At 61.5% G+C, this 23,932-nt stretch overlaps 1 protein-coding gene across 1 annotated transcript; it reads left to right on the forward strand.

Moving 5' to 3' along the window:
* Positions 1 to 23,593, forward strand: TRIOBP (TRIO and F-actin binding protein). Its single transcript, XM_075553542.1, is given in 16 exon segments — positions 1 to 50; positions 52 to 126; positions 128 to 155; positions 4,969 to 5,025; positions 8,872 to 8,940; positions 9,044 to 9,133; positions 9,373 to 9,482; positions 10,782 to 11,313; positions 12,624 to 12,734; positions 18,144 to 18,291; positions 19,648 to 19,750; positions 20,310 to 20,469; positions 20,548 to 20,661; positions 22,088 to 22,174; positions 22,288 to 22,451; positions 22,911 to 23,593. Coding segments are annotated over 15 exon segments (1,896 nt in total). The 3' UTR covers positions 22,450 to 22,451; positions 22,911 to 23,593.
* Positions 23,594 to 23,932: the final 339 nt, after the last annotated feature.

The following is a 23,932-nucleotide window of genomic DNA, read 5'->3' on the forward strand; positions in this document are numbered from 1 at the left end:
ATGGGCGGATGGTCGGGGCCGGGGCTGTGCCGGGGAAGGGAAGGGCCGGAGGAGCGGCGGCGGCGGCGGCGGGATCCCCGCGCCGCTGAGCCCGGCCCGAGAGCCCCTGCACCTTCCTGCCTTCTGCCCCGCCGCCCCTGGGCGCCGCCATGACGGTGAGTGCCCCCCTCCCCGCCCGGGACAGTCCCGCCGGCGGCACCCCGAGGCAGCCCCCTCCTCACGTTCCGGAGGCGAGAGTAGGTCGGGGCCAGATGGCAGGGGGCCCCCGAGGCCAGGGCCCGGCCGACCAGCCTCACCTCCCGCGAACTCCCTCAGCTTCCCGGGCGCCAAGAGCCCGGCTGACCCGAGGAGAGGGGAACTCCGTCCCAGGCAGCCGCTCGTCACTTTTGCCGGGGCCAGTCATGGACGGATTCGGGGTGGCCGTTCCCACTCCTGTGGGATCCCCTCAACTACCAGGCTTCTTGGCGCTCCCGGGGTTCGCGGCCGGTGGAGGAGCCCAGAGGGGCCTCGTCGGGGGCTGGAGCCTCGATCGAGGCTGGGTGCAGGCGCTCCGGGGTCTGCTGGGTAGAGCTGACCTAGCGCTGGGGAGGCTGCTCACCCGTCGAAGGGCCGGTGTGGCGCTGGGAAGGGGGAAGGGGCTGGCCGTGGAGCCCCTCCTGGGGCTACTGGAGCGCCAGGACACCATGCTGCCTCTTCCCTGGAGCGGAGACCTCGGGTGGGGAGCAGGGTGCGGAGGGGAGGAAGGATTTAACTTGTTCTTGGATAGGCTGTCCCCAAGCTCCATCCTCACCAGGATCTTAAAGACCACCCAGGGGTCACTGTTGTCCCCACTTCCCCGTGGGATAAGCCAACTCTTGGCGGGCCAGTGGGTGGCTTGGCTCAGGTTCACCCTGAATGTAAGAGAGTAGCCCCTTTCTAGGTCCACCTGGCTTTGTAAGGTGAGTGATTCTAGTGTCCCATTAGTGTCTTCGACAGACTGACAGCCACAGAGCCCCCCAGTCACCCCCCGGGGGGGACGGTGAGCACATTGTGTGCTTGCCTGCAGTGTACCCCACCCTCCCCAAAGTGGAGACCCTGGGGCCTGGGCTGGACTGCTGGGGGTCATGCCCGCAGGGCCATGCCCCACCCCTACCCCCACCCCCACCAGTGTGGTGACCTGCTGCCTCCTGGACTTCCCGCGGCCTCCACACATCCTGCCACCTCCCTGCTGGCCCTTCCTGTCATCAGCAGCCTCCCTTTGGGCCGGGGAGCAAAGGGGAGGGGGGAGCTGTAGAGGTGGGGTTGAGCCAGGGGGCGGGCGTGGTTATCCTGACCACTGGGTGCCTCCTGGGCCCCGGTCTGAGTGATTTCACCAGATTTAAGCCTTTCCTGGGATTGGTGCTACTGACCCCATGAGCAGATGAGGACCCTGAGGCAGAGGGAGCCGTGGAGTCGTGTAGGTGGGGTCTCCCAGCTAGACCCTGCCTGGGCCAGACTTTGTATCGAGGTCCAGCCTGGCTTTCCCTCCCTGGGGAGATAAGAAATGTACACACAGTTGCCTGCCTGGGGTCAGCAGATGCAGGGCATGGCTGAGGCTGATGGGAGCAGCTTGAAGGGGCTGCTGGGGGGAGGGGCAGCCCCTCCGCATTGGAGGTGACATCAGGGAAGAGGCAGTGTGGACAAAGGCTGGGGAGGAGAGAGGGGTTCTGGGAAAGAGGGCCTCAGAGACCAGAAGAGCCCTTTAGAATTTGTTGGGGAGCAAGGGGGAGCCTCAGGTGGTTTTAGAAGCAGGGAAGCACGTCCTGATCACTGTTGGCTGTTTGCGGGGTTCTTCTGGTCACCTCTCTGAGCCGGTGCCCCACTCCTGCGCCAGGTGTTGCTGCCCGTGGGTTCCGACTCACGGTGACTGGTGTGTGTCACAGTAGCACTCTGCTGTCCCCATAGGCTTCCCAATCACTGGTGTTCCAGAAATAGATCACCAGGCCTTTCCTCTGCGCCTCCTCAGGGGAGACTGCAGCCACCAGCCTTGGTTGAGCAGCCGAGACCTATCTGTGTGCGCCACCCAGTGCCCTGCCCCTCCTATTTCTTCCTTGAGTGCCCTTCCTCTCCCCTGGCCCCCCATCCTGCCCTGTGGCCCCTCTCCTCCTCCCCAGTAGGAGTAACTGTGGGGTGCTCTGCCTGGGTGGAGGATGGAGGCTTAGGGGAGCTCAGGGGGATTCCAGGACTGGACTTAAAGTCACAGTGTTGCCCCATCCCCTTGCTTATAGCCCTGGGGCAGTTTTGCCCCAGAGCCTCTGCCCAGCTGCCTGACATCAAATTATATACTCGGTCACTTGTTTATGATCTGTCTCACCCTAAATTCCCCCAGGACTGGGGCTGAGGCTCTCTTCACAGACGCGTTCTTGGTTCAGAGCAGTGCCTGCTGCTTTAACACATCCCCCGCTACCCCTCAGCCTGTGCAGGGTTGGCGTGGGGGCGTTGAGCAGTGTGTCTGTAAGTTGGAGTCGCTGGGTTGCTTTGATCTCGCCATGCTGGCGGCAGTTGGTGTGGAGTTGACGACAGCGTGGCCCGTGTGTCAATCCACCCCTTGTGTTCACTGACCCTCTGCTGACCACGATGTCCTTTCTAGCGATTCGCCCTTTTCCTGAGTCACTGTGATGGGCCTACAATAGAGGCCTTTCCAAAGGGCATCGGGGAGGAGCGGCTGGCAGCGCATCGGGGGGTGGGGGGAGTGGTGGGGAGGGTGGCATCTACTGGGAATAGAGCTGGGACTTGAGGCATGAGTAGGAGTTTGCCTGGTCAACAGAAGAGGAAGCCTAGTGTTTCAGGCCAAGAGTACTCGTGAGTGAGGCGTCTGAAGGCTTGAGGTGTCTGGGGGCTAGAGAGAAGTTTAGGGTGATAGCTGGGACACCCTAACCAAGGAAGGGCCGGGTGGGAAAGAGGGTTCAGGCTTTAGTGCCCCCAGGATGCACCTGGACCTCGTCCTGAAGTCACATGAATCTTTGGGGGTTTTGCGCAGGCTGTAACACTGGATGACGAGCCCTGGTGGCGTAATGGGTTACTCGTTGGGCTGCTAACTGCAAGTTCGGCAGTTCAAACCCACCGGCTGCTCTGTAGGAGAAAGAGGAGGCTTTCTGCTCCAGAATTAACGCGATGGCAGTGAGTTTGGTGACACTGGGTCCTTCTGGTCAGTGTGCTTGAGCTGCTCCTGAACCCATTTAGGGACGCGCCATGATGGTCTGGACAGCCAGCAATAGTGTTGACTGGTGGCAGAGGAGGTGACTTGTCAGAGTTTCTGGCAGGAAAAAGGGGGTTGGAAGGGTGGCTGGGTCCGGGGAGCTGTGTGTGCGCATGCTGGTGGGTGAAAGATGGGGCTTGAGAGCGCTTTCTCACCCTAAAACTGTCTGAGTGACTGACTCTGGTGTTGAGAGCACCCCCATCCCTACCCCAGGACCGACCCGAGTGCCCCTTTGAGGGGTTGTAGGCCTCCCGTGCGGCAGCTGTTCAGCCCTGGCAAAAAGCTGGGGTGAGCAGGCCCCCACCACTGCTGCTCACGCAACTAGGGCTCAGGGTGCTGACGGGACTTAGAAAGGTCACCTGACTACATCTCAGGCTGCCCTCAGGTCACTGTGGCTAGGGACCTCCCAGGGGCTCTCTTTTGGGGCAACTTAGCAGTAACAACCCCTGGGACCTCGGGGTCCCTCTAGCCTGTTTTAGCTAAGTACATGCTCTGCCGGGAGCCACTGCAGGTTACAGGCAAGTGGGCAGGGACCCGGGTGTGACCACCCACTGGTCCGTGGTCTTAGCTTGGGACCACCTAGGCAGAGCCTTGTGGGGGCGGGGCCTGGAGAATGGAATGCGTAGGAGTTGACCTGGTCAAACATGGGGTCCCTATCACTGAACTGAACCTGGTCTCCTCCCTCAGACAGGTATGCAGGGAGAGGGTGGGGTGCAACTGGGTGGAGGTGGAGCTGCCAGGGACTGTGGCTGTGGTGGCTTGGCAGTCCCCTGGCCAGAGCCCCCTGCGTGGGAAGCGGAGGGGAGTGGGACTGGGATTCCCTGGGAGGTGGCCAGGTCAGGTGGCTCTGGTTTCCAGCTGCCACCAAACAGCCCAGCCCACGCGCCACACCGCCGGCTCCTCCACGCAACCAGACACCCAGACCTGGCGCGGCCGTGATGCAGGCCCTGATAGGTGGGCTCAGAGCCATGGCAACAGGTGGCCGCCTCTTGCCTGCCACCAGCCTGACCGCCCTGCTCCCCTCCCTGCCAGGGAGCAGGAACCCAGACTGGGTGAAGGGACTGGGACCCAGTCTAGAGTGGCTTCCCCAGCAGGCAGGGAGAGGCCGCCGCCCGGCAAATGGGCATAGGCAGAGCGATGCTGGAGTGAGCAGCACCCTGGGCTAGGCTCCCTGACTACCCCAGGCCTGTGGAGCATGCTGCGGCTGGGGGGCCCCAGGTCCCAGAGCCGTACTTCCTGGGGCAGCACCCAGCAGGTAGGACTTACCAGGATGGAGGCTTGCCCTCCTTCAGCTCTAGAAGGGGCCGCGTGGTTGTGTGTGTGTGTGTGTGTGTGTGTGTGTGTGTGTGTGTGTTTTTCAGGGCCTCTGAGCCCAGCCTAGGAGTTCCCACCTTCCAAGGTCCCCAAATGATGAGGGACAGGCAGGTCTGCTTAGACCATGGGAGAGTTCTGGGCTCCAGGTGGGTTCGGCCTTGTCAGGGAGAGGGACAGAGCGGCCCGCCCGGCCCTACTCTCTCCGCGACCTGGGATCTCCCTCCACTGGCAGGTGGGGGGTTAGGACGTCAGTAGTGCGTCCCCCAGCTACAGCCCGAGCTGGGTGTTGAGGAAAGGGACCGAGGCTCCTTGAGGCCAGAGTTACCCCACCCCTCTCTGGCTCACAGGACCTCAGCCTTGCAGGACTCGGGGCATGCAGCGGGCTGCACCCCTGCTTCCCACCCCGGTGTCTGACCATCTGCCTCATCTCCCCACAGCCTGACCTGCTCAACTTCAAGAAAGGATGGATGTCCATCTTGGACGAGCCTGGAGAGGTAGGCAGGCCGAAGCGGGAGGGTGGAGGTTGGCCTGAATGGCCCTTGTGGGCAGCCCTGCCCCTTTTGCCTTTCAGAGAGCCTGGTCCCCAGGGGCAGGGGCCAGGCGGGCAGCTCTGCCCCCTGGGCAGCTCAGTTGTGTGTGTAAGTCCCTCCCCGCCTCCTCTCACCCAGAACCCAGGCCGTGCCCTCCTGCTAGGAACTGAGGAGTTGAGGGCTGGGATGGAAGGGCTTACCTGATCCCTACGTGTAGAGGCGGGAAGCCAAGACTACCAGAGGCCCCCGTACAGGCTGTGTCCCCTGTCTCCCCTTCCTGTCCCCCTCCCCCTGCTGTGCTTAGTCCCACTGTGCTTGGTTCTGCCTTCCCCAGACCTCCCCAGTGGAGACCAGGAGCAGCTCCTGCCACCCTATTTGTCTGGCCTGTAGCCTGTGGCCGGCCCAGGTGCCCAGAGAGCCAGCCAGGCACAGCCAGGTGGGGAGGGGCCACGGCACACGTGTTAAAGTCTCATCAGCCCAGGCCCCTCAGGCATCGGCAGCCGTGTCTGTGAAATGGGTAAACAAGGATAGGGGCCATTTCCCTAGCTCGGTCTTCTTGACTGCCTGAAACTGCAGCTGGCACCTTGCCCACTCAGCCTGGGAAGGGGCAGCCCCGTAGATCTGCCCTGCCTGCCCCTGGGGCTCTGGGTCTGCGTGCAGCCAGCATGCAGGGAGGGCATGATGCCAGGGGGCATCTCATTGTGTTCCCTACCCACGTTTGGTTCCCTCCAGCTCAAAGCTTTCCGCACCCGCCACCCACCCGCCTGGCCACATGGCCAGCCAGTCCTGGTGGCTGTTTGCCAGGCTCACACAAGGCCTGGTGCCCTGCCAGCGACCCCTTCTGGGCCTCCCCGCCCAGGGTCTCTCCCCGCCCCAGAGGGCAGAGGGATCAAGGGCCCCACCCAGAACTGGCCATTACTCATCAGCTGTCACAGGGGTTTGGAATGTCCGAGCTGGAAGGGCCCTGGGAATTGGGCCAGGCCGGCCCCTCTGTGCACAGGCAGGGACGGGACCAGGGGGTTTGGTCCATCCAGGCTTTGAACATGGGCAGCCCGCGGCCCACTGGAGGTCCCACCTCGGACAGGGACTGCACTGGGGAGGGCCAGAGAGGACACTGGGTAGAGGGTCCCCAGCAGTCCTGCCCCTGAAACAGTGCCATGAGAACCTACATCTCCCGGGCCCAAGAAGCCCCGCTTTACAGGTCAGGAGATTGGGGCTCAGAGAGGTGGAGACACTTACCCAAAGGCACACAGTGAGGGGGGAGCAGTAAAAGGAGCCAGTACTGGGTCTCCTGGATGCCAGGTCCTGGGCTCTTGGAGAGCAGTGTGTTCGTGGAAAAGGATAGAGCTAGCTGCCCTTGACCCTTGAAGGCTTAGCGTCTTCTTTTTTCTTTATAAAGATTCATGGGAAAATCTCGTTTTATGTATATTTTAGCCTCTTATTGTGAATTAGGTGAAGGTTTTCGGAGAGTTTTTTTTTCAACAGCTTATCAAACCTCCCAGCGGAGTGGCCTCTTTCCACCTGCTTTTGCCCATCACCCTCTCGTTGCGTATCCTCCTCCCTCCTCCAAGCTAACCTCCACCCATCCTCTAGTCTGGGGGTCTGCAAACTTTTAAGACAGAGGAGCCACTCCTGTCCCTGACAACAACTTAAAAACATCATTCGGGAGCCATCAATGTGTTGTTGTTGTTGTTTACAAACAAATGAAAGCCCCGCGATCTGAGTAATTTCAGTTTGCTTCAGAGCGCAACTGGCCGAGAGCCGCAGTCTGCTGGTGACCCCGTGTCTAGTCTCTGCCTTCCCTTGCCCCCTTTTTCCTCCCACCCCTGCTAACTGTCAAAGTCTGTTTCTTTTTCTGTGAAAACTTTCTCTTTTCCCCCCTAATTCACCCTGGCCTCGTCGCTCAATGGCTGTCTTACCAAACACAAAAAACCCTCAAAAACCAAACCCACTGCCACCGAGTCGATGCCAACTCACGGCGACCCTGTACGGCAGCATAGATCTGCCCCTGCGGCTTGCTGAGACTCTCACTCTTTTCAGGAGTGGAAAGCTTCTTCTTTCTCCCCAGGATCAGCTAGTGGTTTTGAACTGCTGACCTTAGAGTTAGCAGCCCAACACGTAACTACTATGCCACCAGGGCTCACTTGGACTGAGCATCTCCTGCTCCGGTTACACACATGCCATGAGGTGTCGCTCAGATTCCTCGCTATTCTTTCAAGTAGGACACTAGTATTCCGTGTGTGTGTGTGTGTGTGATCTTCTGTATCCATTCTCCCACCCACCCATGGTAATTTAGATTGTTTCCATCTTCTGCCTCTTGCGGGCTGCAATCCACAAGGTGCTCAGTTCAAAACCACCAGCTGCTCCTCTGGAAAAAGACGAGGCTTTCTACCCCTATAAAGAGTTGCAGTCTTGGGGCTCACAGGGTCACTATGAGTCGGCATGGCTCGATGGCACTGGGTTCTGTCCTGGTTCCACTCTTGTGGGTAGTGTAGTGAAGGCCTTGGGGGTTCCGTCTAACGGTGGCTCTTACTTGCTTAAAGAGTGTGTTTGGCAGGTTTCTCTAGAGAAACAAAACCAGGACACTTGCGATTTTATATATAAGAGGATAGGTTTATACAACAAGAAGGAATACAACAGCTAATTAGTCCACACGGCAGCACAGAGGGCTCAGTTCAACTCACTTCCGTAGAACAGTTAGTATACTGGTCCAAGGTCAAGGAAGCAGACAGTGGAGTCTTCTCCGTTAGGCAGAGTCTGCCCTCAGGCAGCAGGCAGCAGGGTGGGTCAGCCACAGTCAGCAGCTCGGGGCTCAGCCAGGCAGGCCCCGATGGGATCTGGGACTCAGACAGGGCGACAGCATCCACCAGCCTCAGGCGCAGCATTGCTCGCACCAGCAGTGTGGCGAAGCAGGTCTCGAAGGAGCCTCCAGCTTTAGCAACATGATCCACAGAGTGGCCTGGCCCACAGGTAGTGTAGCTCACAGGTTGAGGCAGAGAACTAGCTAGAGCAGCAGTACACTGGTCCCATCACCAGGGAGCAGGAAAGAGATGGGATGCCGGCTGTCTTATTTATCTTGGTCATCCTCCACCCAAACTTTGCCCACATGTTCCCATTGGCCTAGTTGGCACAATAAACCCAACTATCACGGGGGTGTGCCCACAGAGGGCAAGATGAGTAGAAGGGTGACTTCTGGAGGAAGCACCACGAAGTCCCTGAAGAGCCAGGGCTTGGGGGTCGGGGAAACCCAAGAAGCCCATGGGCTGGAGCTGGGGGGCACATGTGACCCTGGTGGCATCCCAGTGGATGAGCGTGCGGGCACACCAGCAGCCCCCAGATCAGAAAACATGCTGCCCTGCTGCCCTCTGCCAGGCCACCTGGGGGCACTTTGGGCCCTGGCTGCGGAAGTGACCCTGTGTCATGGGGGAAAGACTTGCAGAGTCCTGGGCCCACTGAGTCCCTGGCTCGCTGGGCAGGTCACAGCCCTTCCCTGGGGGGCAGAGGGTTTTAGGCAAAAGGCTCTGGAGGGGCTTGGGGGCGTGGTGTCAGTAAGCCAGAGAGGGTTCTGGCCCCTTTCACAGATGTTACCTGTGGGGGCTCACCTGGCCTGTGACCAGGCTCCCAGTCCCACCCAGCTCTTCCTCCCAGCCGCAGATCTGGCTGTGAGCCGAATGAATGGCTCTGCTCTGGACAGGGTACCTGCGCAATCTCTCTCTCTCTCTCTCTCTGTCACACACACACACACACACGGGCACGCGTGTGTGCGCAGCGGCCACCCACCCCAGTGCTCACACCACCTCCCCTTCACAGTGGAAGAAACACTGGTTTGTGCTGACGGACTCCAGCCTCAAGTACTACAGGGACTCCACGGCCGAGGAGGTGAGGCAGCAGGGTGCCCCCTCCCCCATCGCCCCCACCCCCGGCTAGGGGCTGATGGGGCCTGGGAGGGTGGGCTCGGCTGACGTGGTGTCTCCCTGGCCAGGCGGATGAGCTGGATGGCGAGATTGACCTGCGCTCATGCTCGGACGTCACGGAGTACGCAGTGCAGCGCAACTATGGCTTCCAGATCCACGTGGGTCGCCGCAGGGCCAGTGAGGACGGACGGGCTGGGGAGCGCGAGGAGAGCTGGGCTGCTGGCCACTCAGGGGCTCTGCCCCCGTGGCAGCCTGGGAGATCCTGGGTACCCTCGGCTGGGGTGCTAGGGAGACTGGGAGCCAGTTCTGCATCTGGTGTGACCCGCTCCAGGCTCAGCACCCTCCAGGGGGAAGAAGGGCAGCCCTGGGACAGCCTTTTCTTGGGCCTCCCTTGCAGACCAAAGATGCTGTCTACACCTTGTCGGCCATGACTTCGGGCATCCGCCGGAACTGGATTGAAGCGCTGAGGAAGACCGTGAGGCCAGCTTCCGCCCCCGATGTCACCAAGTATGTGGTTGGTCACTGGGCCCTGGGGAAGGCACTGGCCCCTGGCAGTCATGCGGAAACCCTGGGAGCTTTGAAGTGGGGCTCCCCATCATTACCATCCCCCTCATCCTGGGAAGTGGGGGGGTCTCCATCCACGCCTCTGAGGGACAAAGAGCGCACTCCATTGGAGGCTGCCGTACATGGGGGTATGGCAGAGCCCCCACTCAGTACAGATACAAGAGGCCCCTGGGAGTAAGGGCAGGGGCTGAGTTTGAAGCCCTCTGCTGACCACACCCTGGCTGTCCAGCCTCAGGCCAGTGCCTTTCCTGTCTGAATCTGGGGCTCCTCATCTATTGGGATTTGTCTGCTATGTGTGACGATGTGCGTGGAGGGTTTGATGTTTAGTACACGGGCCGGGCTGTGCAGTGGGATTGTTATTTAGTACACAGCCAGCCTGTACACTGGGGTTATTTAGTACACAGACTAGAGTTATTTAACACACAGGCTGGTCTATACACTGGGCTAATTTAGTACACAGGCTGGAGTTATTTAGTGCATGGGCCAGGCTGTGCAGTGGGGTTGTTTAGTACTCAGGCTGGGCTGCCCTTGCACTGGTCAGGCTCCTGGGGACCCCAAGTCCGTCAGAGGAGCACTTTGCCCGCGGGGTTGTCAGTGGCTGCTCTTTGGAGGTCGGTCACCAGGCGTTTCTTCTGAGGGACCTCTGCAGGAACTCCTAGCGGCCAGCTTCTTGATTAGCCAGTGGCGTATTCATTGTGCCACCATAGGCCCACCTGCTGCCACAGAGCGGCTTACGCTGCGTAGTCGGTTCGCTCTCTGAACAGGACCCAGGTCCACAGTTCAGGCCTCCTGGGACAGCTCTGTAGGCAGCTCTGGGCAGAGGTGACAGGCAGGGCACTTCTCACACCCCATTGGGCAGAATGCCATCTATGAGTGTGAAAGCTGCAAGGGACACTGGGCGTGTTGTCTTTAACGGGTGTGCCTGACTGTGGACAGCCAGCCTGTGGCCTCAATGCCTCCTGAGGTCAGCAGTGCCTGTGGTGTTTCTCTTGGTCAGAATCTAGCCCCTTGCACCGGTGTAGTGATTTCTGTAGCCACTGCTGTGGAATTTTCTCACTTGTAATACTCATCCATCCGCCAGCCTTGCAAAGGGCTTCCTGGTTGTTTTACAGGAGAACTCCACCATCCGACGGGTATCTTACAGGTGGGGGACAGGGAGGGCAAGCCACGCCTCCAGGGTGCTCTGCCCGCAGCAGGCTGCCTCCTGTGGGCCCACCCTGATGGGCTGTGCTGGCATCCTAGGCTCTCGGACCACAACAAGGAGAATGCACTGCACAGCCACGGCACCCTGAAGGGCTCGCTGAAGGCCGGGGAGCAGCGGGCCGGCTCCGAGGTCATCGGCCGGGGCGGCCCACGGAAGGCAGATGGGCAGCGGCAGCCCTCAGAGTACGTGGAGCTCTCACCGCTGACACAGGGCGCCCCGCAGCGGGTCCGCCCGGGGGCCCGCACTGCTGACCGGCCAGCCAAGCAGGAGGAGCTGGAGCGGGACCTGGCCCAGCGCTCCGAGGAGCGGCGCAAGTGGTTCGAGGCCACGGACGGCCGCGTAGAGCCGCCGTCCCCCGGCACTGGCGAGGGGCCCCGTCGGGGCCTGGGTGCCCCCCTGACCGAGGACCAGCAGAGCCGGCTCAGCGAAGAGATCGAGAAGAAGTGGCAGGAACTGGAGAAGCTGCCGCTGCGGGAGAACAAGCGGGTGCCGCTCACGGCCCTGCTTGGCCAAGGCCGGGGTGAGCGCCGGGGACTTTCCAGCGACAGCCACGAGGCCCTGGAGAAGGAGGTAAGCACCTTGGCTGGCCACTCCAGAGCCCCGGCACCCCCTCCAGCCCCCCTCCATTCTGTGCATCACTTGAGGGTGTTGAACTCATACCTGCAGTGGTGGGGGGCAGCCGGGTTAGGAGGAGCTCACCCCCAACCAGCTCTGCCTCACATTCTCATGGTCTCCGCACGGCTCCTCTGCCCTGGCTCAGGGTCTGCTTGTCCCAGCCTCTGGCCTCCGCCTCGGCTGTGGCCACGTGACACACGGATCCTGAACCAGCCCAGCTGGTGGCCCTTCTTCCTTAGGATGCTGGGGTTTCTCCGCGTCCCTGCTTCTGAGATGGCTCATCCTTAGAGCCAGGGGAGTGGCAACTGACACTGACGGGTGTTTCCCACAGCGTATTTACATAGCCCCGCCCAGCCCTGCAGTGGGCGCTGTGCAGACTTGGATAGAAGAGACACATCAAGTCATTTCAGTTCACCACATCTCAGTAACTGCCGAGAAAGCAAGAGGAAAGGGAGGGAGGGATCATTTGTTACCTGTCCTGTGTTCCCCTGACCGACACTAACTGGCTTCCTCCTCCCCTGGCCTCCCTCTGGTGTTAGGGGCCTTCGCGTTGGGAAGCCCCGCCCCTTCCTGCGTGGGCCTCGCTCTATTGCAGCGGGGCATCAGTCCAGCTCATGGGGGGCCTCCCTCTTTTTCCCTGATCCTCCGCCGTGCCGGTGTGCCACTCTCCAGGGATGGGAGCTCCTGCCAAGGTGTCTAAAGGAGGTGAGGGGACGCTCCCCCAGCCTCTCAGGAGCCTTCTGGCTGTCCTTCCTCCGCCCGCCCCCCACCCAGCTCTGTTCTTCTGGCGGCCCCCCCGTACTTGCCTGACTCCCTGTCAGCATCCAGGTCTCTGCGGGCCTGCCTTTTCGTTGTCCGTTTTCCATGCTCGCATGCGGCTGGTGACTAAAACACTGTAGCTGGTGGCAGGCATGTGTCAGATGTCAGTGACACATTTGCTCTCCCACACTGGGAGGAGGTCTTTCAGGAGCAGCTTTGCCCGACACACCATGCTGTTAGCGTTCTGCACGTTGGCTTCATTGGGTAGAGGCGATCAGGCTCAGGGATGGTGCCTTTACCACCTCTGTCATGCCGGCAGTCTGAGTGACCAGTCCTATCAAGTCTCCTCTGGGCCCAGATTCTCGTACGTCATTGATCTGGTCGCCCAGGAAACAGCTGGGCAGCGGGGGGCAGGTGTGTCCCCCTTTGCCTGCATCTCCACCCTGCTTCCCCTTCTCAGGCCCTGCTGACCTCCCTCCATCCCCACCCCGCTTCCGCTCCCACAGGTCCAGTGTCTGCGGGCCCAGCTGGAGGCCTGGCGTCTCCGAGGGGAGGCCCCTCCGGATGCATCCCGGACCCACGAGGACAGCCCTGTCCCTCCAGGCTACATCTCGCAGGTGAGCCTGCGGGGCGGGAGGGCAGGCTCTGGGTGGCCGTGCTGTCAGACACAGCCCGTGTGAGCCATGTGACATGCATCGACTCATTTCGTTTCCCCACAGCGGTAATAATCGATCCTGGTGGGCGTGACCACGGGCCCACTTTACAGACCAGGCCCCTGAGCTCTGAGAGGTTCCTGACTTGCCGAGGGCACCCGGCCTACAGGTGTCAGGTGGGGTTTGAGCTCAGGTCCGGCTGACTGCAGAGCCCATGTGAGCCCCTGTGTGTCACTCTGCACGTGGTCGATTCCTCCCTGTCCCCTGCGCCATCCTGAGGCAGCGGGGTTCACAGGTCAGAAGGCCCCCATACAGGGTTACCTAGGGGACAGAGGAGCATGCAGTGGCCCTGGTGTGTGTGTGTGTGTGTGTGTGTGTTAGGGATGTGAGCTGCCTTGGACAGTGGTTCTCAACTGGGGCAGTGTTGTCTCCCAGGGGACATCTGCTCACGTCTGGAGAGGACTCTGATTGTCGTGACCGGGAGTAGCGAGGTACCCTTGGTGTGTAGTAGATGCAGCCCCAGAATGCACAGGGGAGCCCCTCAGCAAGGAATGGGCTGGCTCAAACATCAGGATTGGCAAGGCTGAGAATCCCAGGGACGAGGATCTAGTCCTGAAGACAACGGTGTGTGGGCAAATGGTTAACAATGGGCCCTCTGGAGCGTGCACGTGTGTGAGCGTGTGTGTATGTGTGTGTGTGCGTGCATGCGTGCACACGTATGCAGGCGTGTGCTTGTAGACTTAAGCATGTGATGAGCCCTATTCTCTACGGTACATTCCGAGCACCGTTTACAGAGAAAAGACACGGAGACTTGTCGTTGGGAACGTGGCACGCGGAGTCTTGGCCGAGTGCTCTCCCTGCTGGTTGTGGCACTCTTGCTCCCCCCTCCCCCTAGCGGCCGGCGGATCGGCTGTTCTGACCGAGTGTCGCCTGACCTTTCTGCGTGCGTCGGTCAGTAGGATGAGAAGACGCACGTTCCAGGCGTGACAGGGTCAGGGCCACCAGCGGGAGTCCGTGTGTCTCCTACGTGCACGGTGGAACTGCTCCGGACACGGCGCGACGCGTGTGCACGTGCGCTTTTGTTTCCTGGTGTGGCCTCACCCTGCCTTCAGTCTAGACAATAAACGATGAACCCAGCCCTGACTTGTAGCCGCCGCCGCTTCCCCTGGTGTAAACACTCCTCGATGGCCGACGCCAGCTGCCCCCGGGAAGTCCCTGAGCCTGCACGTGTGCCCAGATCTGCAGCCCATGATCTAGCGTTCCCGCCGTCCCCACGCCCGAGAGAACACAGCTCAGAACAGAATGTGCTGGGTGATCAGGAAGCTCACGGCTGGGCACCTGCGGCCTTTGTGTTTAAGATCGTGGCCTGGTTTCATGTCCCATCACAGCTGTGCTCAGTAACCAGCACACACTCCCCAAGCCCTCGGCCATCCCAGTCACTGCAGGGTAGGCTGGCGCAGAAAAGCATGCGGGGTCCCTGGCCTCTGGGCAGGAGGAGCCTTTCAGAGGCTGGGACTGGTGGGGGTTCTGTGAGAGGGGCCCCGGAGGACTCCCCGAGGGGTGGGGCTGTGCTGGGTACGGGTGAGGATGTTGGGTGTTGCGTGACGTGGACAGCCCACCCCGGCTGTGCGGTTATGGAGCCTCTGCTGTCCTGCTAAGGGATGAGACCTTGTGGGCGGGCAGGCAGGGCTTCAGGCCCCGGCAGTGGCATCACAAAACGATGTTAGAGAAGAGGGAGGCTGGGGGGAGAGCTGGATCAGTGGCCGTGGGGGACCGGATGAGGGAGGGGGACAGGAGAGGGGAGGGTCAGACAGAGGGAAGACCCAGAGGTTGGAGCAGGGGGTCCTCTAGGGTCTGAGTGGGAGAAGCCCCCCACCCCTGAAGAAGAGCTAGGATACAGGGAGGGCCTAAGGGACCCTGGACACTGGGGACTGAGCAGGAGCAAGGAGCCCAGCGTGTCAGTGGCTCCAGTGGGTGGGGGAGGGATGGGGGGGCCACCTCCAGGTGGGCATAAACTGTGTACAGTGAGCCCTTTCTGATGGGTGGGTCTGGGGGGCCATCTGTGCCCACCTGTCATAGGTGAGGTTCCGGTTGAGTCCGTTCCATGGCTGGAAGCAGCGTGCTCTGTCATTTGAAATGAGCACCCCTGGACTTCTCAGCTTATGGGTGGGGGAGACTGAGTGAGGTCAGCCAGTGACAAGATTGCAGGTGAGAAGCGTGAGCAGAGAGCAGAAGAGGGATGAAGGAGCGGACCCAATGGGGAAGGTGCTAGAGAAGAGCTGCTGAGTCATCTGTGGGCCTCCGGTGGAGGGAGCCCCAACCTCGCCTCCGAACTGGATGGTGGCCCACTTACAGGGCTAGGACTTGCCCCTGCAGGGCAGCAGCTGGGGTGAGGTGGGGTGGTGGTGGTTTGGGGCTTTTCCCACTGAAGGTTCAACTTCAGTGCCAGTCCTGGCTAAGGGAGGCCTCCACCCTGCAAGGTGGGCACAGAGGCTTGTGCATCTGGAAGACCCTCCTCATGGGCCCTGCAGCTTCCTGAGCTCAGCCTTCAGCCCTTCCCGTTAGCGGCAGTGCCTGGCCCTTTAAGAGCACTCCACCCCCCACGGTGCTCTGACACTGAGGAATGGGGGCACATTAGACAGGTGATCTCTACAGCCTGGTGGAACATGAGGAGGGCAGGACCCAAGTCCCGTCCCCCCTCTACACACACACACCCCGGCGTTGGAGGCATATTGAAGACCTGGTCTGGGGCCCAGAGCTAACTGGGTGGTCTAGCTGGGGAGCTGCTCAGGGCAGCCCCGGGTCCCAGGGCCTGACCCCTTTCCTCCCCCATACTGCCCTGCTCCAGCACTGGGGGCTCTTCTGGCAGGTGTGCCTGCTGACCAGATGGGCACTGTGGGAGGGGCTGAGCAGGGCCCCTCTAGTTGCCAGGTGCCATCGAGTGGGCTCCGACCCACAGGCACCTGTGCACAGAATGAAACACTGCCGGGTCCTACGCCGTCCTCCCAAGGGTTCCTGTCTGTCCAAGACGGATCTGTTGGTCCTTTTCGCAGTCGCCGTACTGTCAGTGTTCTTCCCCAGCACCGCCTTTCAAATGCATCCACGCTTCCTGGGGCTTCCTTATTCCACGTCCAGCTTTCACATGCGGAGCTGCGGACCCAGCAAGTCTGCCAGGAGCAGACCCACAGGCGGGCACAGCCTCTTAGGAGCCCCCGTGCCTCAGTTTCTTCCCTGGGTCTCCCCATTCCCACGTTAGTGATCTGAAGTAGTTTTCTCTTGTAGAAGGAGTGGGTTTGCGTTTCCAGAAATCATCCTGACACATGAAAGGGAGGGTCGGAAAGAATCCCAGCTCACAACACTCACCCCCGCCCCCCCCCCACACACACACATACACACACCTGAAGCCACCCGGTCGCTGTTGAAGCAAATCCAATGGGCTTCCTTTGAGAAACGCACAGGGGTGGAACCAGCAGAGCGCTGGAGGAGGGGGCATCCCAGGTCTTGCCGGGCTAAATGCAGGCATCGGTAGGGCTGTGTTCCCCACTGTGGGCTCTGGGTAGGAACTAGACTTGCCTCTTCCCACTTCTGGAGGCTGCCTGCATTCCTTGGAGCGCCGCCCCCCCCCCCCATCATCAAAGTTCGGGAGAGCCACACTTCACACCATGTTTCCCCCCCTTCCTCTCACAGTCACAGCTCTGACTTTCTGTCCCCTCCTCCCCATTGAAGGACCCCGGTGATTACATCACACCCACCTGACAGACAGTGCAGGGCCTTGTGGTTAGAGGCCTTCGAGTCGGTCTGACTGATGGTGGGCAGCCCTGTGCACACAGAAGGAACCCCCGCTGGGTCCTGGGCCATCCCCACAGCCAGCGCCTCGTTGGAGCCGCTGTGTCAGTCCTCTGGCGGGCCTACTCTTTTCCGCTGCCCCTCTATTTTACCTTCTCCAGGACCGGCCCCTCCTGGCAACGCGTCCAAAGTTCTTGAGACCAGGCCTCACCAGCCTCTGTTGTAAGGCGCCTTTGAGGATGTGCTTGTTCAGGATCATCTCTCCCACCATTCCCCCCCCCCCCCCCGTAAGGTCACCTGATGAGCAGATTCGCAGGGAGCGCTGAAGGGCATGCGGAGGACACCCTCTGCACCGGTTAGCTCGCTGTCCTGCACAGGCTCCAGAGCTGGATCTGCTCACCGGCACGGAGCGGGGTTTGGCCCGGGTTGGCGGCTTCGCTTCCCTTTTGCGGGGACAGCAAGTGCTCAGGGGCGGGGAAACCCATGGGGCAGCTCCATGGTCTCTGCAGCAGTGCGTCTGTCTGGGCGGTCTGGCTTAGCAGGTGGGCATTTGGGGAGCATGGGCCTTAGTCCGCCTGCCCTCCTCCCCTTGCACATCTCCTGTGGCTTCTGTCTGGATCTGTGTGGCTGGTTTCTGTTAAAGGGGTCACCCCGGCTGGTCAGAATCCGCCTCTCACAGCCCTTCAGGGGCCCCAGTCCGCAGCAGCCCGAAGCCGGCACTGTCTTGTCTGGCAGCCTGGCCGCTGTGAGGCTCCATCATTTATTTAGCACCCCCTCCCCCAGGGTGTTTAGAACGTTCCAGCTTGTCTGCTTGCCACATGTGCCTTGTACTCACCTGACTTTCTGGGGCTAGGGGTGCTCTAAGGTGCCTGTCTACCTTCCCCACCCCATGCAAGCCTGCCGCCCTGGGCACCCCTTCCCCTGTGTTCAGTGGTGAGATACTGACCAACCTTGTCTCGCAGCCCCGTTTCGCGTTATGCTGTCAGTTCCAGCCCGTTTACTGAGCACCCCCCTCCCATCGTCAGGTCTGGACCCCGGGAACCCTGGAGTGGACCTGACGTTTGTTGTCCTGGGGGAGCAGGCAGGTGTCGTACTCTAGAGGTTCTGGGGGAGGCTGCCCAGAGATACGGTGGGCACACAGCGGCCCAGGAAGCTGCAAAAGAGCTCCCTGGCGGAGAGGCCAGTGTGAGCTAAAGTTGGGTGCTGTGGATGGCATAGCCCGCCGCCAACGCTCCACACCCACCCCGAGGCGCCTTGGAAGAAAGTCCTGGTGACCGCGGAGAGACCACAGCCCTTTCTAAGCCCCGTCTCTGGAGCACAGCTCTGCTCACAGGGGCACACGGGGTCTCCTTGAATCAGAAATGATCACTGCCCTCCCTCCAGCTGTGTGTCCGTCTGGAGCTCCCAGGGAGCGTGGTGTCGTGACCCCGTTTTCTCAGGCCTGGGGCTGCTGGGCCGTGGGGAGGCCTCCGGGGCCCAAAGGAGCAGGGCTGGAGCCCACAGGGCGGGAGGTGGAAGCTCCAATGGAGGGGTCAGGCTGGAGGCTGGGGAAGGACGCATCACTGACCCTGGACCCCGCCCCCACAGGAGGCATGCGAGCGCAGCCTGGCCGAGATGGAATCGTCGCACCAGCAGGTGATGCAGGAGCTGCAGCGGCACCACGAGCGGGAGCTGCAGCGGCTGCAGCAGGAGAAGGAGTGGCTCCTGGCCGAGGAGACGGCGGCCACGGCCTCAGGTCAGCCCGCAGAGAGGGAGGGCCCCTGCTCGGCTGCCCACCAAGAGGCTGGCAGTTTGAACCCTCCCGCTGCCTGCTTCTGCCCAGACGGGTCCTCTGGGGCAGCCATGCTCTGAGTCAGGCCCCGCTCCGTGGCAATGTGCGCTGAGTGCCCACACTCGAGCAGGAGTCTAGAGGGAGGAGAAGCTGCCACAGCTGGTCTCTGTCTGCCCCTTATTTGGAAAAAGGGGGGAACTGAGGCAGTAAGAGAGACCCCCCAACCCAGCCCCGGGGAGTTGACACTCCTCTGCCTGGGATCTGGAGCCACTGAGAGAGAGGTGCACCCTCTGGCCACATCCGCTTAGCTCCGGCCCCAGCCCCAGGCTTCAGGGCAAAGAGGGGCCAGCCGCAGACCCTGCTGTCCTGGCATGCCGTCTCACTGGGCCTAGAGGACAGGCTCTGCGCCCCCCACGTTACCGGTCTGTGCCCCTGAGGGATTCACCCCTTTCACAGAGGTGTAATCTGGAGCTCACACGACACAGGCCAGAGACAGTCCCGTGCCTTCCCTCCGTCTCCTGCTCAGCATGCCGTGCACATGGCGGGCACTTCCACAGGCTCGCAGAGCTGCAGCCTGATCGAGGGGGTCATGGGATTGAGCTTCCGGGACCCGGAGCTGCTCGCTCCCCAGCCCCAGGCTGCATGCTCTGCACTGCACTGAGCTGTGGTTGGAGACCAGCGCGTGTCCCAGACGTTGGTTCCCCCGCTCGCACCCTCTAAGGAGAGTCGTGCCTGAGTGCGTTCATAGAGTCCTGAAGAGCCTCGCACCCGGTCAGGTCGGGGGCCGCCACCACGGGGGGCGTGAGCAGCTCCATGTTCAGTGTTCTCTGGGGGCTCTGGGGTCACAGGGGGGAGACAGGGCCTGCTTACCCCGCACCCCTGGGCAGAAGTGGAATTTCCTCTGTTCCATCATCTCACACGGTGTCGCACACGGCCCAGCCTCCTAGGACCACGAGGAGGGTCCTCTGTTATTGTGCCAAGTCACTTGCTCAAAGTCAACGCCCGTGAGCAGAGGAGCTCTGACCCCCCTCGGCCCCTCACCTTAGGGCAGGTCTTTGTCAGAGGCCCCTAGGCACAGCAGGCGGTCACCAATAGCAAGAGCACCCGTGGTCAGAGTCCATGGACAGGTGGCCCCAGCCGGGTCCTCCGGACGGATTATTATCCTCCCCCGATGGACAGACTCAGCGCCACACTGCCCACAACCGCCCAGTCCATGCCACTGCCATGGACTCCTGGCCCAGTGCTCCTCACACACTTGTTTCCCGGGGGTCGGACCGTGGTGGGGCGGCCTCTTTACCCGCTTCCCCGCCCCACTTCCAGCCATCGAAGCCATGAAGAAAGCCTACCAGGAGGAGCTGAGCCGGGAGCTGAGCAAGACTCGGAGTCTGCAGCAGGGCCCTGACAGCCTCCGGAAGCAGCACCAGTAAGACTGCCCTCTGCTCGCTGAGCTGGGCTGCCCCCCCTTCCCCCCGAAGCCCGGCCCCATGCACCCACCAGCGATTTTGCAGCGGGGAACTTTCCTTTGGCCCCTGGCAAGAGGGCACCGACAGGTTCCCCCTGCTGAGACTCCCATGGCAGTCAGGCGGCACAGGGAGCGTGGCCGTGGGGCCTCGGGAAGGGCTCCTTTCCCACACCAGCCCATGGACAGCTCTTCGGCTCCTTCCTGTCTCAGCCAATCACTGCCTCCGCCTCTTAGTATTCTCTAGCACCAGGCTGCACCGGCACCCTTGGCCCGTAGCAGTTCCTCCCTGCCAAGGAACACGGTGCTAGAATTCGGGGGCTCCCCCAACCCACCCTGTCAGTGAGCTGCCTGCAGCCCAGGGAGACCCACTTGCCCGTTCCCAGTTCCAAAACCAGCTTCGGGCCGCGCTGAGGAGGGAATCCGGGCGACTGAGCCCCATTGAGCTGCCCGTGGCCGGTGGGGGCCTGGCAGAGGGCAGGAGGGCCGAGCCCGCGCCATCCCTGTGCCCCGCCCCCGGCAGGTCCGACGTGGAGGCGCTGAAGCGGGAGCTGCAGGTGCTGTCCGAGCAGTACTCGCAGAAGTGCCTGGAGATCCGCTCCCTGACGCGGCAGGCCGAGGAGCGGGAGCACACGCTCAGGCACTGCCAGCAGGAGGGCCAGGAGCTGCTGCGCCACAACCAGGTGGGCCTGGCCCCCTGGAGGGGCGGGTGAGGGTGTCCCCCGCATCCCTGCGCTGAACCCCCGCCCGCCCCCCCCCAGGAGCTGCACGCACACCTGTCAGAGGAAATTGACCGGCTGCGGACCTTCATCGCCTCGCAGGGCGCAGGCAACAGCGGTGGTCGAGGCAGCGAGCGGAGCTCCTGCGAGCTGGAGGTGAGCCCCCCTCCCACCGTCCCCACCCCCACCGAGCACTGGCCACCGGGGTGGACGCTCATGACCTGGCGCCTGCTCTCAAGCCCAGTAGCTCATCTGTAAAGTGGGGCCGGCCCCTCCCTCCGAACCCCAGACTCACAGACATTGGGGCAGGGCTGGCTTGTCAGCCCTGTAGGCAGTGGGTTTCTGAGGCTGCAGCTCTTTACAGGAGCAGAGAGCCTCAACTCTCGCCCAGAGCGCCTGGGGAGGTGGAACTGCTGACCCTGCGCTTACCGGTCCATGTCACTCTGCCACCTCTGTTCCCTTTCCCAACGTCGTCGAGGTGATGCCGGCTCAGGGCGACCCTGTAGGGATGAGTTAGACTGCCCCTGGGAGTGTCCAGCAATGTAACTCTTCCCCCACCCCCCACAAAACTTCGAGAATGTTTAATGCTACATTATTTCTTTTTCTTTCTTCTCTTTTTTCGTAATTCCTTTTTTTTAAAAAATCATTTTATTGGGAGGCTCTTACAGCTCTTATAACAATCCATGCATTGATTGTATCGAGCACATTTGTACATATTTTTGCCATTAGCATTTCCAAAACATTGTCTTTCTACTTGGTATCAGCTCCTCTTCCCTCCTCCCCCCCCCCCCACTGAAAATGTAACTCTTTATGGGACTAGAAAGCCCCGTCTTGTTCCCACGAAGCGGCTAACCTTTCAGATTGCAGCCCAGCACATACCCACTATACCAGCAGGGCTCCTCCAAACACAAATCCCGCGGCCTTCAACCTCTGACTGGAGGCGGGCCCCTCCAGTGACAGAGGACAAGGAGCTGCTCCCTGGGGTTTTCTTGGCAGGTGGCTGCACCTTTCCCGTCACTGCTGGGTGGGGAGGAAGAAGTGCGGGGCCTCAGGGTCACGCAGTGTTTTACTTCACTTTGCTGACTTGACAAATATGCACACAGGCCTTCTCTCTCTGGCAGCACCGCCAAGAGTCCTTTAGACCCGGGGGCTCGACGCCCCCTCGCAGGACGACACCGTTACTGTCCCCTTTTACGGACGAGGAAACGGAGAGGCGGGTGGGAGTTCTGGAGCTGGGGCTGCAGTCCCTGCTCCTCAGTCCAGTTGGGACAGCAGCCTGCGCCTCGGGGTGGGGGGGGCAGGATCAGTGAGGAGGCCCACGTCAGGCACAGCTCGACCCCCCCCCCCCCGTGTGCCCTTGCCCTTTCTGGAGGCTACAGCAGAGGCGGCCACGGGACCCCGCCACGCATGTGGTATAGGGTGGGGGACGGAAAGCGAGAGAGTGGCAGAAATCAGAGAGGATTACCTGGAGGAGCCTGGCCCTCGACCGCCTCTGGGGTGGTGTCTCAGTGCTGCTCCGGGAGGCCGGGCCGGTGGGGGAGGTGGGCCTGTGGCCCCCATCAGCCTGCTGTCCACGGCCCAGGTGCTGCTGCGGGTGAAGGAGAACGAGCTGCAGTACCTGAAGAAGGAGGTGCAGTGCCTACGGGATGAGCTGCAGACCGTACAGAAGGTGGGCCGCCCGGGGCGCGCCACGATGGGGACAGCAGGATCTGGCCTGGCCGACCCCACCCTGGGGAGGACGTGGGACCAGGACAGGGCGCCTCATAGCCCCTCCCCACCCAGGACAAGCGCCTCGCCTCGGGGAAGCACCAGGACGTGTGTGTGGAACAGAGCCACATCAGGACGCGGTCTGAGCGCGAGATTGAACAGCTGAGGGAACACCTGCGCCTCGCCATGGCCGCCCTGCAGGAGAAGGAGGCCACCCGCAACAGCCTGGCGGACTAGAGGTGGCCCTGGGCCCCGGCTGGGGATTCCCCTCCCCCTGGCGCCCACGGCTTGGCATTGCTGCAGCCAGAGGGCACTCTGTAAAATGGAGGAAGTGCCCTTAAGGACCTAATTGTCACCACTTCCCCTTCCGGGACAGCAGCACTTCCCATGAGATGCCACACCCGCAGCCTGCTCTGCCTGTCCCCTGCACACCCCACTGTGACAGACAGCTGTCACTAATCAACCCAGGGCCCTCTGCCTAGCCTCCCTGTCCCTGTGTTGCCCCAGGCATTCCTGATGTAGTTCGAGGTGGTTTCAGGACACTTGTCCTCAGGTCTTGTCTGCGTGGAGTGGCTGCGTCGTGAGAGACAGGCCACTACGTGGTCCTTGCCTGGCTGGGAGAAGTCAGGGAGGTCTGAGCGAGTGGGGATGACAGGACCTCTTGCTGCCCCTTACCCGTGTTCCCCCTTGTCTTCCAGGTCTTGATGGGCCAGGCCAGCTGGAGACCTCTAGCCCAGGGGACCAACCTCCCTCCTTCCCTGCTGGATGGGGCCCAGAAGCCAAGCTTTCTCTTAGCCCCCATGGGCCACACGTGCACTCACACCCACCACACGCACACACATCCATGTGCACACACATACATGCACACACACACACGAACACACTCAGACACACACACACACAACTGCATATCTGAGCGCCCCTCGTACTGGGTCTTACCTTGCACCTTCTTCAGCATTTTATATGTGAAGAGATTTTTATATAAATTTGTTCCCCTTTCCCGCAGAACACTTTATACTTTTTACAAAAGCCATTCCTGGTGTCTGCACCTCCACCGCTGCTCTCCTCTGGCACCACCACCCTCGCCGCCCCAGCTGAGGTCCAGCGGGCAGCCAGCCGCAGGCAGGGACCTGAGGGGAGAGGCAGCGAGCCAGCCACCTTCTCCCTCCTACCCCCAGCCTCCTACTAACTACTTCCTGCCCTGGGTGGACCCCGTCCCCTGGGGCTCTGGATGGAGGGACAGACAGTCTGAGGGAGTTGGCCGCCGCTCCGAGGCCCCGCCACCTGTGAGAGGGTGCTGGATGGGGCGGCCGAAGCCTCCCCATGAAGAGTTTCCCCTCGCCTCCCCAAACCTTCTAACTTAATAAAGTGTTCCCGCAGCTTTGGTGTCCCGGCTGGTGGCAGGTGGGACAGAGGCTGGCGTTCTGCGGTAGCTTCCCTTTGCAGAGGGGTGGCATCGAGTTCCTCCACGGGACTTGCGGCACCAGGAGGCCAGCACCCAGCCAGCTGGCTTGTGGGGTTTGGGGAGAGGCCCATGCTAAGCTGCTGCAGGCCCAGCCCCGTGGCGCATGGGCAGGGTTGTGGGTGAGATGGTAGGGATGGGAGTGAGCAACACGGGCTGGCCCCATTCCTGTGCCGCGCCCACTCCTCACCCCCAGAACTGTCCATGAACTCTTGTGGGTGGCCTCTCCTGGGCTGGACACTGGTATGCAGAAAAAAG

The sequence above is a fragment of the Tenrec ecaudatus genome, chromosome 6 (genome assembly GCF_050624435.1).
Source record: "Tenrec ecaudatus isolate mTenEca1 chromosome 6, mTenEca1.hap1, whole genome shotgun sequence".
Taxonomy (NCBI): Eukaryota; Metazoa; Chordata; class Mammalia; order Afrosoricida; family Tenrecidae; genus Tenrec; species Tenrec ecaudatus.